We start from the raw sequence: 13502 nt of genomic DNA, 5'->3' as shown, positions 1-13502 counted from the left end.
TTGTAAGAGTCCAAGGAACGAGAGGAACAAAACACCGTTTATTGATTTGTTTTGTCATTCATTCTCCTGTTGCACTCTACCTACAAATCTCAAACTATGTATCATGCAGCAGGAAGCTGGGTATAGAACTTTTAGGAAGTGCTGGTAATGACTATTTAATAAGCTCCTGCCCATATTAAAATGCCATTGCAAGGCAGGCATAGTACATGCCGAAAAGAATGTATTATTTCTTGAGGTAGACTTGGATGAAAATCATGGTTGAAGCTCCATATGACTCTTACATAGCTGCTGTAACCCTTCAAAAGGGGATATTTGAAAAGGGCATGGGAAACTGATTTGATTTTTCAGGGAAAACTGGCTGCCATTTAAATATTGATCTATCATTAAGCAATGACCTGGCTTGAATTCATTCCTAGCTAGCCAGCACAAGAGTACCCTAAATTTTCTATTTTCAGTATCAGCGGGTATTAATAATATCTTATTGTTTTAGAATACTGACAAGGAAAATTGTCTAGCATATTGGATGATTCTAAAGATAGCATTAGTTATTATAGTCTATGCAACAGATTAGATAAAGTGCCAGGGCCAAAACCTCACTAATACTTGATAAAGCCATGTGCAGAGAGAAAAACGCCATTTTTCATTTCTATGAGTAGAAAACTCATATTTTCTTCTGTGCAGGCATACCTCTGCTGGGTACAAGGCACAGTAGCTGTATTACCTGCTGGACTTTATGTTCTACTTCCCAGCTGGAGCTGAAGGTTGTTTGTGCAGCCTGGATGCCTTTCTTTAGCATCTCTCTGAGTGAAAAAAATCTTTTTCTATGCATATGCTCAGGAATAGAGATTTGCATTATGTACCAGATCCATATTTTGGAAAAGTGTGGTCTAACTTTGATCTCGCTTTTTTTTTCCCTCTAAAAGTGGTGCCTGTTGTGGCTGTGACAAATGGACATGTGTTAGGGCTTGACATTTAAAGAGTGAAGGAACATGTTCCAACCGCTTTTCAACTAGGTTTACTCCCAGTTGACAACTCTCTCTTCTTAGTGCCAGCTGTTAGAGCTATTTTGGTCATTGCACAAGCAAGATTCGTCATTTTCTGTGATTTGAGCAACTGGTCATTTTTATTTATGCTTGAACCCTTACCTTCAATTGTGGCCCTAAATGTGTAGGAATCAGGTATGAAACACAGATTAGACTCAGACCTGCTATTATTTGTCAGAAGTGCTACTATGCCTATTGACAGATACAATTGTCATGAAAATAGCATGGGAGAACTTAGTCTGAGTCCTGCCTCCCTGTTCATCTGCAGAGGTCTGTCATAGTGTTATTTGCCAGAAGAATTCTTCGGAAAAACAAAATTTAACTTTCAGTTGGTTATTCACTCAATAAAATCTGAACATACAAATTTCAGGTCTGGCAAGATTGTGTAATATTATGATGGCCTTCACCCATACTCATACCCACGTAATAATCCCAGAATTAGTCCTCCACTATTGATTGAAAGACATTATGTTTAAGATAGTAGTCACTTTAAATAGATCTAATAACAACAGAGATTTTTAAATTCCTGTATCTGCACTTTCAAAATACTTCTAATGGTTTAGTTTCTTCTGTTATATGAAAAGACTTGCACTTGAAAGTACATAATTTTTAGATTCTACATCTCTATATTTTCTACACATTTCCTACATTTTCTTTGTTTCTGCTCTTGCAGGAAACAAGACTGCTTCAATCTTGACTATTGTTATGCTTGCCAATTTTACATTTCCATGTTGTTATTGTTAAAAACAGGATGAAAACATGAAGATTTGAAATTTAAAACATTAGTGATAGAAAAGAGAGCAAGTTCTAAATCAAGAGAGGGAATCTTAATTATGGAATAGTCACCCATGCTCAACAGTTTGACTTTAACTCACTGAAGTTGGTCAAAAAGCAGTTTTGGTACTGAATAATCCACCAGTATAGTACTGTGACTTTTTGGGTCACCTTAAATTTTATGACCCAAAGATGGGAATTATGCCTTGAAGATGTTAAAACAATAAGAAGGAATATTTGTCTTAATCAAATATTCATCATTAGGGTTAGTTTGTGGATGGAGAACAATGTGGGTTCAGGTAATTAGTGAGAACACTCACAGGTTTTTTTACTGTAAAATGCAACAGCATTAGGAGTTTTTCTGAGGAGAATGAAATGATGTGGAAGAAATCACTTCACTAATGAACTTGCAAAGAAGTTGTTTATAGTTCTCTACATGAAGAAACCTAGTTCTTTTGTTCCTGGACTAGAGTACAATAAAGGAATCATGGTATTGATATAGGGACAAAGCTTTGGAATCACTGAGCTATGTGTCCTTATCCTGCCTGCTGGCAAGATGTCATCTAATTCATTTCTTCTGGATGTTTTGTTGCCCGTATTGTGTTTATTTTCTTGTGATTTCTCTGTTTCCCTTTTGCCTTTCATTTGCTTCACAAGCCAAGCTCTTTAAAACTCCTTCTTTGGTAGAGACTTTAATCCTCTGACTGTAAGACTGTCCCCATATTTTTTGTGGGTTTAGTTCCACATTTATAAAGATGATTGGCCAGAATTGTATAGATTATTCTGAATGATAGTTTAAGAAACTTCATACTTTTCCTTCTGTGTCTTTATTAGAAATATATAATTTAATAATGTATAGGATTTGCCTTTTTCACAACCATCTTGTGTCATATTGATACTGATGTGCTCTTGATCAGCTTAAGTAAATGAATTGTTTTTACAATATGTTGTTTTAGATGATGAGTTCCCAACTTGTAGGAGAAATGCTATTAATCCCTGATATTCCCTTTCACTACTACATGCTGTTACTGCACCTGGATTCACCTTTCAGTTCTTGTAATCCACAGTGTCTTCAGCTTAATGTAGAAGTTCTGTAGTCACACTGTAGAAAATGCTACATCTAAAACCAGACAAATTATATCTACTTCATTTCTTTGTCTGGAAAATGAGTTATCAAAAAGAGCTGTCAAATTAGTCTGGCACAAGCTACCTTTGGTAACACTGCTTCATTTTATTCTATGTTCTATTTACTTCCCTGTCTTTAATTTATCTTTTTCTTCAAAGCTTTCAAAGGTCTTGCAAATTGAAGAGGTCAGACTAATAGACTTACACTTGCCCAGATCATTTTTGTCCTTGCTTTTAAATATGGGTACTTCAGCTCCCATTCTCCACTAATATTTGATGCTTTCTCTGCCTTCAAAGATTTGGAGGCTTATCTCTGCCACTGCAATGGCCTTTATGAAATCACAGTACTCCTAGTGATTCAGATTTTAGTGACACATTTTGTTCAAAGCTCATTGTAGAGTTATATTTTTTTCCCCACAGTTAAGCTTTTGATTGGTTAGTGAGATATGAATAAAGAAAATTTAAATAACCATCTACGGGAGGATCACATGTAAGATACAAGCAAATACTGCTGCCTTGATGATTAATTGAATAGCTTGTACCCCCTGCAACTTAAAGCTCCCTTAAGCATAGAAACTGGGAGAGAAATAGTTTGAAGTGGCATGATAATATCAAAGAAAATGATGAGAATTGGAGCCTAAGTGCCCTCTAATACTGAACACTTCAGGGTCAGAGATTATTTCACAAAGGTGGTGGACATCATTGGGCAGCTTAAAGATATTTTAATACCTTGGATGTTTAAGTATTACATAATGCTTTATGCTAGCACTTAAAAACTCAGTGAATGGAATGTATAGGTTTAATGCTAGATTATTACTTTTAGTTTTATGTTTTTGTAAATACGTAGAAGTATAGAACTTAAACTCCCACAAATACATGGCATTTTATTTCTCCATACTGAGGAACATGTCAGCATTAATGTTCATCAGATCAACATTCTTTTTCTGGTCCTTATGAAGTGACCAAGAAAGAAATTTAGTCAGATAAATACATCTGTATTGTTTGAGTTGAAGATAGCCAGAAGGGCTGTGTATTTCTTGTTTACAGTTTCTTTGCTTTCTTTATTGGTTTCAATTAGGTGTTGTATTGGAAAATTAATGATGATAAAAATTACTATCAACTGTGTATACAGAGAACTGGGGTTAATCTGGAAACAGGGGACATTAGCATTGATTGCAGTTTAGAGGGAAGACCATTCATCACAACCATACATACTCTTTTGGAAGAAATAAGTTCTTTCTGTCATCTCTCAGTGTTTCTAGCTGGGAGATGGAATGCAGCTAGTTGCCTAAAGCATTTTATACCTCTGGCAATTTGAGCATTCATGCTTATCAGATTTTGGAAACAATAATATATATGTAAATTTCACATCCAAGTGCTATGAGACTGTTGGCAAATGTAATTACCTGTATGTGCATCTGCCTACAGTTTCCCTCTGCTGGGAAACTAATTGAAGTATTGAAAGAAGAATGGTTTATTTTTGTTTATTGCATGTTTTCATATATTCCATAACTTTTAATTTTTCAGCTATTTGAGACATTTTCTTTTCTTGAAACTCTTCTTATAAAAGGTCACTCGCTAATCTGTTTCCAAGAACTCATGCTGTGTACATACATTTCTTTATGTGCTTAAATTTAAGCATGTGCTTAAGTTACACTGATTTAAGTAAAAGATGGATATGGGCATATATATTGATCATATGCTAAAGGACTTTTGGCAAGAGTTAATTTGCCTCAGAGTCCTAAGTTTTAGCACAGTAGCAGTTCAAAAGCCCTCTTTTTGGCATTAAGCCATTCAGTCTGCTTCCACTGTTACACTTAACAGAGTAATAGTGACAACAGTGCTGCCTAGAGTGCTTGAACTATTTCTGAGTATTTCTTAGTAGTGGGGCTAAGCTCTCTATGACTACTTATTCTGGCTATTGAAATATCCACATTGTTAAACAACTTAAAAAAACAAAACAAAACAAAAAAACCACAAACCCACCCTTTTTGCTTTGTATGCAGGGATTTCCCACATCTCCTATGTGAGACTAACATGCATTGCCAGGCTAAATGCCAATTCTCTTTCTTTTATTGCCTGCTTAGATCAAAGAAAGTAGCTTGTGAGAATGTGTCCCTGTTTGTCCCCCAGCTTCCTTTTGGAATCAGAGTTAACATTGTGTCTGTTACGAGCTGTGATGTGAGAAGCAGAAAGGAGATTGAGTTTCATAAGCTACCTTGTACCTGAAGTAATGAGAGAGGCAAATTACTTGTTCCCTGAGCAAATATGACAGGAATGTCATAGAGGGAATTTATATATATGCAAATGCACAGGGTGACCAAAATAACATTGGTGTTATTTTCACAAAGCGACCTTATTCACCAGGGGGGCATTTTTAAATCTGCGTTAGACTACGTTGGAAAGGCTGAATAAAACTGCAAATGCCTGCATTGTGTAGGACGTAGCAACTAACACAACTAATAAATAATGCACGATTCAACTCAGCAGAGAAGATAATTTAAATAGCTGCATTATTTCTGTACAAGAGACTTGGGGTCTCAAGTGATTTCTAGTACACATTAAGGCTTTCTCTGAAGTAGCAAATACAATTTTTGTCATAAAAATAAAGCTAAGAGGACGTGGGACTAATTTTCTGTCAGATTTTTGTCTCTTAAACATTTTGTCATGATTCAGTAGAGAAATAGGCTTATGTATCTCTTTGTGAACACTTGCATTCACAGGGTCTGTGTATTTGCAAAAGGCAAATGGACCTTACTGACAGTGAAACTTCCCCCATATGTAAAGCAGGAACAAATGAATTTTGAACGACTTCAGAGAATCTGTTGTTGGTAAAGAAAAGAAAAACAAGGAACAACAGAGAAAAATGATGTTACTCCTAGGAAACAGATGAGAATTTTATTTGTGTGTAAGCTTTTAAAGGAAGAATAAAAAACATTGTTTCCTGACATTTTTTACTCCTCAACAACAAAGATGACATGAGTTTGTACTTCACGTAAAATCAGAAAGCAAGGCAGTTTATCACAGGTCATACAATATACAATATAAGGTAATTTTCATGTGATTCTCCTTTAATTCTGAACTGTTGGCAAGGTGGCTGATCTGAAGTCCAGAAACAAAGAAGGAAGAAAGTAGAAATGCAAAAGCTTATGGATGCTATATTGAAAGTACACAGCTATGCACGTTATTTTCAGTGCAGCTGAATGGTTGGACCTTATCTGCTTTTGAAAGTGAAGTGGAGCTGTGACAAGGAGAGCCTGTGCAGCACTGGAGTGTATTCACAGTTTGCTGTTGTTGAGCCACAGAGGGCAGGGAGAGGGATTTCTGCAGACACGGCAGCTTGTGAAACTCCTCCACAGCATAAGATCTGGTTTCTCCCTGAGAAGAAAAGTCCTGCAGTTTTCTGTCACTAATCACCAAAACAGCCAATTCTTGAGTTCATCATACCAGACTGGTATTCATGGAGTGTGCTTTATGCAAAAGAAATCTTAGGGAACAAAAGTAACAAATCCTATGAATGTATTCCTTGTGTTATGGTGTCACTGAAGAGCTGGGCACAACAGAGACATCCCACACTCAGCCACTGTCTGTTTGAATTATGTGTGTGACATATTTTTGTTATATTTTAGATGTGTTCCTGAATCACAAAAAGGGTTATCTTTCTATTTTCTCGCCTCAAAGCACATTGAAAAATGAACTCAAACACGGCAGACTTTCATGTCCTCTTTTGTGTGAAAGTGCAGAGAATTCTTTGGGTTTATTTCCAATATGTTGGGTTAGAAACTGAAGGAATTTTTTTGTTGCACATAAAGCTCATGTGTAAAATTGATTTTCAGATGTAGGTGTTTCCTATAGTATGGCTATTTTCTGTTTTGATCAGCTTTGGCTTATGTGGCATTATTGAAGGCTGGATGGATCACCGGGAGAGGTTCTGCAGAAAAGAAAGTAGATAAAAGAATAAATGTCTCAAAAAGAAAACTATTCAGGTCAATATTTATAGTTTGTCTGTGGAGCTCTGCATCCCCTTTAGTAAAAGCAGACATCATTTCAGAGCTTATTTGTCGTACTTAACACAGGCAGTTATGTTCATGTAATAACAGTTCTGAAATGGACTCAATTTTATTTCCTGCATGTACTTACTCAACATAGATCAGGGTTGCAAGACGCTAGTAGTTGTTTCAGAGCTGAGGTCAAATGCTATCTAGTCCCAGTGTCTTCTCAGTGCTCTATCATGGGCTGTTTTGCAAATCCATAACAAAATAACCAGCATCAGGGTTTCAGAGCCCAGGTGATAATGCACGCACTGAGATACTGTGCAAACCTCATAGCCTCATTCTCCTCTCCTTCTTTTCTAGCTCTTAATTCCCTTTGTTGATGATGTGCATCCATCCCAACATCTCAGCTTCTTGCACTACAAACCCTTCATTTTTTTAGTTTCTAGAGCTATATTTCTACACTGTGGTCCTTGTGTGCAGCAGGAGTGCTTGAAGCAGAGAGCTTCACATCCTGTTTGTGCTTATACAGCCTCTTGTCTGTCGTTGGACTGACCACTGTGAGTGACAATGCACACAGCCACAGGTCTGGGTCCAGGGCTATATAGCATAATTACTTTGAAGCTTAACGTCATCTTCCAGCTTTTTCTATTTCAGCAGCTGTATGTTATGAATGCTTTTAACTAATCAGGCGGTGGTGTTTTTTTTTTTTTGTTTTTTTTTTTTTTTTTTTTTTTTTTTTGTTTTGGTTTTTTTTTTTTTTTTTTTTTTTTTTTGGTGTTGTGTTTTTTTTTTTTTTTTTTTTTTTTCCCTGTAGTTCTTCTGGTGGCCTCTGAACTATTAGTCCCAAACTAGAACAACTACTTGCACTGATTTTTCTGTTAATTATGTCTATTACGGGACTACTATTAGACACAGTTCAGATTTTTGTCCTTCTAAAGGAAATAGCACAAATAACTAGTGCAGAGTAATGTAATAGGCTTGTGGTACAGAACATGATGTACAGTTTTTCTCATGATTGGGAAACCTGGCAATGGAAATGAGCCCAGATTTTCTGTGTCAAAGCTGAAACCCTTCCCTGACTTTGCAGGAAACAGTCTCACTCAGCTTGCTCCTGCTCAGGTCACTGCTAGCTTGCTCCTTTTTGGTGTGCTCAGCTGTGTGCAGGGGTTTGTATCTTCACTCTGCCCATGCATCCTGAGGGCTGTTGTTCTCAGGGAGAGAAGTTTGTTTTCTCTCTTTCCCCTGCCACTACTTTTTTTCCTGATGCATTTGCATTTTCTGATGTGCATTTGCTGCCAGTCTTTCAGCACAGTGAGGGAATCTGGCATCAGCAGAATACAGGAAGAAATTGTATTAAATTCAACCTTGCTTTAATGGTGCAAGTCCCACTGGGTTTTGAGCAGTGTTGTGTAGGTGAGGAAGAAAGATTTGATTTTAATGAGAGATGACTTGGCACCAGCAGCATAACAGGTGCAGTATGAGAATCTAGAGTGAAAGAGTTAATTCATATTCTTTTCACAGAGGTAGCTGTGGAAGAGCATATGCTGAATGTGCATTCCAGTCTCTTTTTTTTATTCTTATTTACAGTGACAAATAATGTATTTCCCTTTAGCTTTGAGTGGTTCATAAACCTGGAGCTAATGATGAATATGCAGTTTACACTCCAAAGGCACTGAAATCAGTGCAAGAAGGCAGACCTTAGTGGGGTTCAGAGCACACTGTGATCTCTGCTGTGATTATTAATCAGTCAGGCTTTCAGGGGCACATGCACCATCCTGGCTACAGCACTTGCTTACTCATCTCTCCTTTTGCTTGATAAATGTGATATCTAAACCTCTAGGAAACAACGTAATAAATGTGTGACTTCTGTAAAAGAATTCTGAGCTCTGTTTGCTCTGAATTCATGTTTAAAAGGGTTTGGTGCACTCTTCAGTTGGTTGTTAGTTTCAGTCATGTTTTCTGACACACAGCTTGCTCATCAATCTCTTGGAGAGCAAGATTGGCAGTACCGGGGGAAGTGATCTGGTTTCAAGTCTGGAAGTCATAAGTGGCATTGTGGGGTGTGTGCTGCCTTATCAGTTTGTGGTGTTATATTTGAAAGAAATTTGCTGGAAGGAAGAATTGTTTTGAAGAAGTGGAAAATGATTTGGGACTTTGAACATATTACTGGTTATGTATTAGAGCAGTCTGCATTTCAGGGTTGGGGTTGCCCAAGATAGCACTGTGCACAAGCAGGGGAAAAGAGGTGCACTTGAATTCTTTTGGATTTCTTATGAACATAATAGGAGGCAAATGTGCAACCATAAAGAAGCAATGCATTTTTTTCAGCTCAAAAAACCAACCTAGTTCCAGACATGACAATGCAGCAACAATTTTGATCAAATTTTCAGCTTTTCTAGTATAAATGGTTTGAAAGAGTTATCACTGTTCTATTGACTTATCAGCAGAAACATGACCATTGTGTAGAGCTGTTTCATAGCCAGCTCCCTAGGATTCTTCCACAGGGAAGTAGGGAGAGAAGGACTCATTATTGTACCTCTTGCCACTCTGCACAACTGTAATCCTTAAGCATTAGAGCCTACATGCCAGAACTTGTCTTTTTGGCAGATGGAGGGGTATTTTGTCTTTGGAAGAGGCTACTGAGAAATAAGTCATGTGTTATCTTGTGCCTGAACCACTCTGGTGACTTGCTGTCACAGTGAAAACATCACTGAGTGGAATGAAGTGATCTCTGTGCAATTTCCCTTGGTGCAGTAAATAAAATCTTTTCATAACCCAAAGGTAGACAGGAGAGAGGGTAGTGAATCTGCTCTACTCTACTTCATGTTTCCAAGTCACTCAGGTCTTCCTAACAGGATTTCTCTGCAGGAGGATTGGTACACGAGCTGAAGGTCTATTCAAATCTGTTATTGCCTTAGGACTCGTGGGCACAATCCCAAAAGAGCTGCAATCCCAAAAGTTAAAAACACCACTGTATGATCAGAGACAATTGCACTAACATGACCGGCTGCACACACAGTAGTGGAACTGCTCAGTTTATCAAAACCTGCTCAGAGATGCATGGGTGCATCCTTCTTGCCAGATTTGGAGTCTGCTGTGGTTATGAACACTGTTTGTGCCCTGAGAGAAATGATGAATTCTCCTGGTACTGAATAAGGCAGAGGAATGCTGTCAGACCATGGAGGTTATGTTGCTGCTCTAAAAACTTAGTCAGTTCTCCTTAAATTAAGAAAAAGATGTCTTTTAAAGAAATCTTAAGATAAATATTTAATTTTGTGTATTTTTGTTTTCAGGATGAATAAGAGATACTTACAGAAAGCAACAAAAGGAAAACTGCTAATAATAATATTTGTTGTAACACTGTGGGGGAAATTAGCATCTGGGGCAAATCATCATAAAGGTAAGAAATTCTATTTTGTTCTATCATACTGTTTTATCTGTGGCCTCCATCAACAAATTCAGAAGGGTCTGGTCTATGTGACCTTTTCTCCTCATGCATATTTGTGTCTCCTGATACTGGTTCACTGATCAGTATCAAAGACAGAGAGTTTTCAATGGATAAACTTTTACTAATTTATTGAAAAATTAAGTAATTTTGTAATGATGGTATAGTTGAAAAATGCTAAAGAAGTGTGGTAAAATAAAACGTAGTGAATACTTTTTGTCTCATAAAAATAGTTATATCAGCATAAATATATGATGCAAATGAATTCCTGGAATGAATCCTAGAAAGAAACAAGTTTTAGGAACTCATAACTGCTTCTGTGTGCAGTTATCTACCAAGACTAGCTTCATGGATAATGTGTATTGAATGAGATTGTTTCATCATCAAAGAAGACTGCTGCTTTGCAGTATTGTCTGATTTTTATGCTTCACTCCTAACACCTGACCAGGAACTTTTTCTGACAATGTGAGATTTGTTTCCTCTTGGTGATTCCAGCCCTTAATATGTATGTATACATACCAGCACAAGCTGTGATGGATTATTTAATATTGTAAAAAGGTCTTTCTTTTGCACATGTGTTTCTGTTAACCCTAACACAAGGAATGAATTCTCCAGATTCACAAACTAATGCCTTCTTATAGGCTAATAGAACTTGAAATGTGATCTGCTGTATAACAGGATTTTGAACTCCACTTCTCATTGAAATATAATGTCTGTTGGCTGTTTATCTGCTTATACAAGATCAGAAAAACTCTAACAATCTGGATAAAGCAAGGGTGGGCCATGAACTTTATCACAAGCTAAGGAGTTAAACCAAGAGGAAGGATTAAAAAAACCCCAGTTAGTTAATTTCTCTGGTTCCATGTACATTTTATAATGTTCACTCTGATGATAGGCTTCATGAGCAGGTATTTTTATATATCAATCTGCTAGATATTTTTCTGTTGTGTGAGGATACCTTTCTTCAAAATGCCCCACTGATTAAGGACTTCAGGATGCAGAGACGCTTTTTGCAAAGTCTTATACAAGTTGCAATTTGTCTACAGACAAAACAGTCTGATGTGGTCCTGCAGGACACCAGGTGGGGAGCACGCCAGACAAGAACTGTGCTGACACTGTTTGTTCCCCCTCCAAACCAGAACACAGATTTTTGCTGTGGCTTCCCAGTTCAGCTGTCTATTGGAAAAGAGCCAAGATATCCTAGCCTGTATTCAGAATTCTTTTGCTTTGATTATTTCTCTTTAAACATCCGAAAACCTGATATCCAGGCCATTTTGATTTCATATGCAAGGGCTGGTCAAACTGTTTGCTTCTATGGAATTCAAACTTTGCCAAAGTATGCGTGCTGTACTTTTTTGAAAACTGATGAGCAAAACTTATCACCACATATTTCATAGAAACAAATTATAGCCATAAGGACTATTTTGGGATTTAGTGCTTCATAATTAAGAATGTAAACATCCACCACCCATTGCAGCTTTTCTGTGCCAGGGAAACCACAGCAGAACTATACCATTGATTATCTGGACAGTGTTTGTTGTTTGAGCCTCAGTCTTAGAGCAGAAATAACTTAAGGAATATTTAATTTAATTTTTTTAGGTAAAAAAAGAAAAGTGCTTCTCCCCCCCTCCCCCCCCCCCCCCCCCCCCCCCCGCCCCCCCCCCCCCCCCCCCCCCCCCCCCCCTTAACAATCAGATTATTAGCCGTAGGGACTTCTTTAAATTCCTGCAAGCTAATGAAAAGCTTATTTTTCTTTAATTTGTATCTTTTCATACAAGAAAAGATACAAATTAAATTTTGTGCCTTTAACAAAATATATGGAGAAGTCTTGCAGGGAAAAAATATTAATGAGAAGCATGACTTGACTGTTTAATTTAGAAAAGCATCTACTTTACGTATTTGATTTCTTTTGGAAATAAAAAATATTCAGAGATATTTTGGCTTGTGGATTTAGCTATACTCACTGTGTATTTTTTTTTAAAGACCAAAAAATCAGAGTTACGAAGCTCACTTACCATTGATTTCCGAAGATATTGGGAGTTTAAATTCCCATTGTATCATAGAAAATATTCCCCCTGCTCTCATGGCAAAAATGGAGCTAAGGTACATTGAACTTGATGGTGTTCACCTTTACATGCAGTTTTCAAATACTGAGAAACGTGAGTCTTTTGGGCACAAATTATCCCTAGCATCATTAATCTTCATTTATAGAAGTCCTTACTAACATATTGACATGACAAACCCTAATGACTTTGAAGGAGCCCCTACAATTCCAAAAATCAATAATCTGCATTTAAAAAAAAAAAAATCTTTACTTTCCTATTGACTTACTCATAATATTCACTAGTTGCACTAACTTTCAAACCCATCTCTTTTTTCAGAAAGCTATTGTTAAAGAAAAGAAAAAGTACAAGAAGAAAAAGACCATCAGTGTGTGAAAAATTGTTTAATGAGCATTCAGCTCTCCAGGCAGACTTCATGAGGAATATAAACAGATGACTCTGACAGGCTATCTCTAGGCTTGTTGCACTTATTTCAGGGATATGGCACAGATGAAAACGCCCAAGTCAGCAGCAAGAAAAACAGAGGCCAAAGGCAGGGCATAGTAAACCAGGCTCTGAGGACCAATTGAGCAACAGGGTTACAACCTGGGATTTCAGATTACATCTTTTCAGTGTGATGTGCGTGGGTGCCAAATCCACCCTTCTTTCCCTTGCGAAGTCTGCTCCCGTTATCTTGACTGATGGTTGAATTTTCATCATTCTGGACAGTAAGTCCAAGAGCTAAGAATATTAAACAGTGTTTAAAACAACACAAATCTTGCTCTTTTTTTTCCTGTACAGAGGACTACGAGTTCTTCAGTGCAATTCCTGGCTGTACACTTATTTCTATTCCATTTACCCTGTCTTCTGTAAAAAAACACCAGTAACTCTGCTTTTTTTTTTTCATTTTGCTGTGGACCCAGATACCATGGTGATGGGTGCCTTACCCAAGTGTGTGCACCCTAGAATCAGCTCACAGTACCAGGAGCATTTGTGCTGCAGTACCTACATACGAGGGGAGAGGCATATCAATCTCCAAAAGGATGTTGTCAAGTGTATGAGTCAAAAAACTGATAAA

General features: G+C 37.3%; 1 protein-coding gene across 3 annotated transcripts in view; it reads left to right on the top strand.

Annotated features, from left to right (window-relative positions):
* Positions 1-13502, top strand: part of TAFA2 (TAFA chemokine like family member 2) — a 191214-nt gene that overhangs the window by 125990 nt on the left and 51722 nt on the right. For all 3 annotated transcript variants that reach the window (XR_005700630.2, XM_040062944.2, XM_058420372.1), the window contains exon 2: positions 10231-10337. Coding sequence is in view for 2 of the 3 variants with exons in the window: in XM_040062944.2 (XP_039918878.1) it covers positions 10232-10337 (106 nt within the window). In the remaining variant the exon portion in view is untranslated. The remainder of the gene's footprint in view (positions 1-10230; positions 10338-13502) is intronic.

The sequence above is a fragment of the Hirundo rustica genome, chromosome 4, assembly GCF_015227805.2.
Source record: "Hirundo rustica isolate bHirRus1 chromosome 4, bHirRus1.pri.v3, whole genome shotgun sequence".
NCBI classification, from domain to species: domain Eukaryota; kingdom Metazoa; phylum Chordata; class Aves; order Passeriformes; family Hirundinidae; genus Hirundo; species Hirundo rustica.
This window is presented reverse-complemented; position numbering and strand designations above follow the sequence as displayed.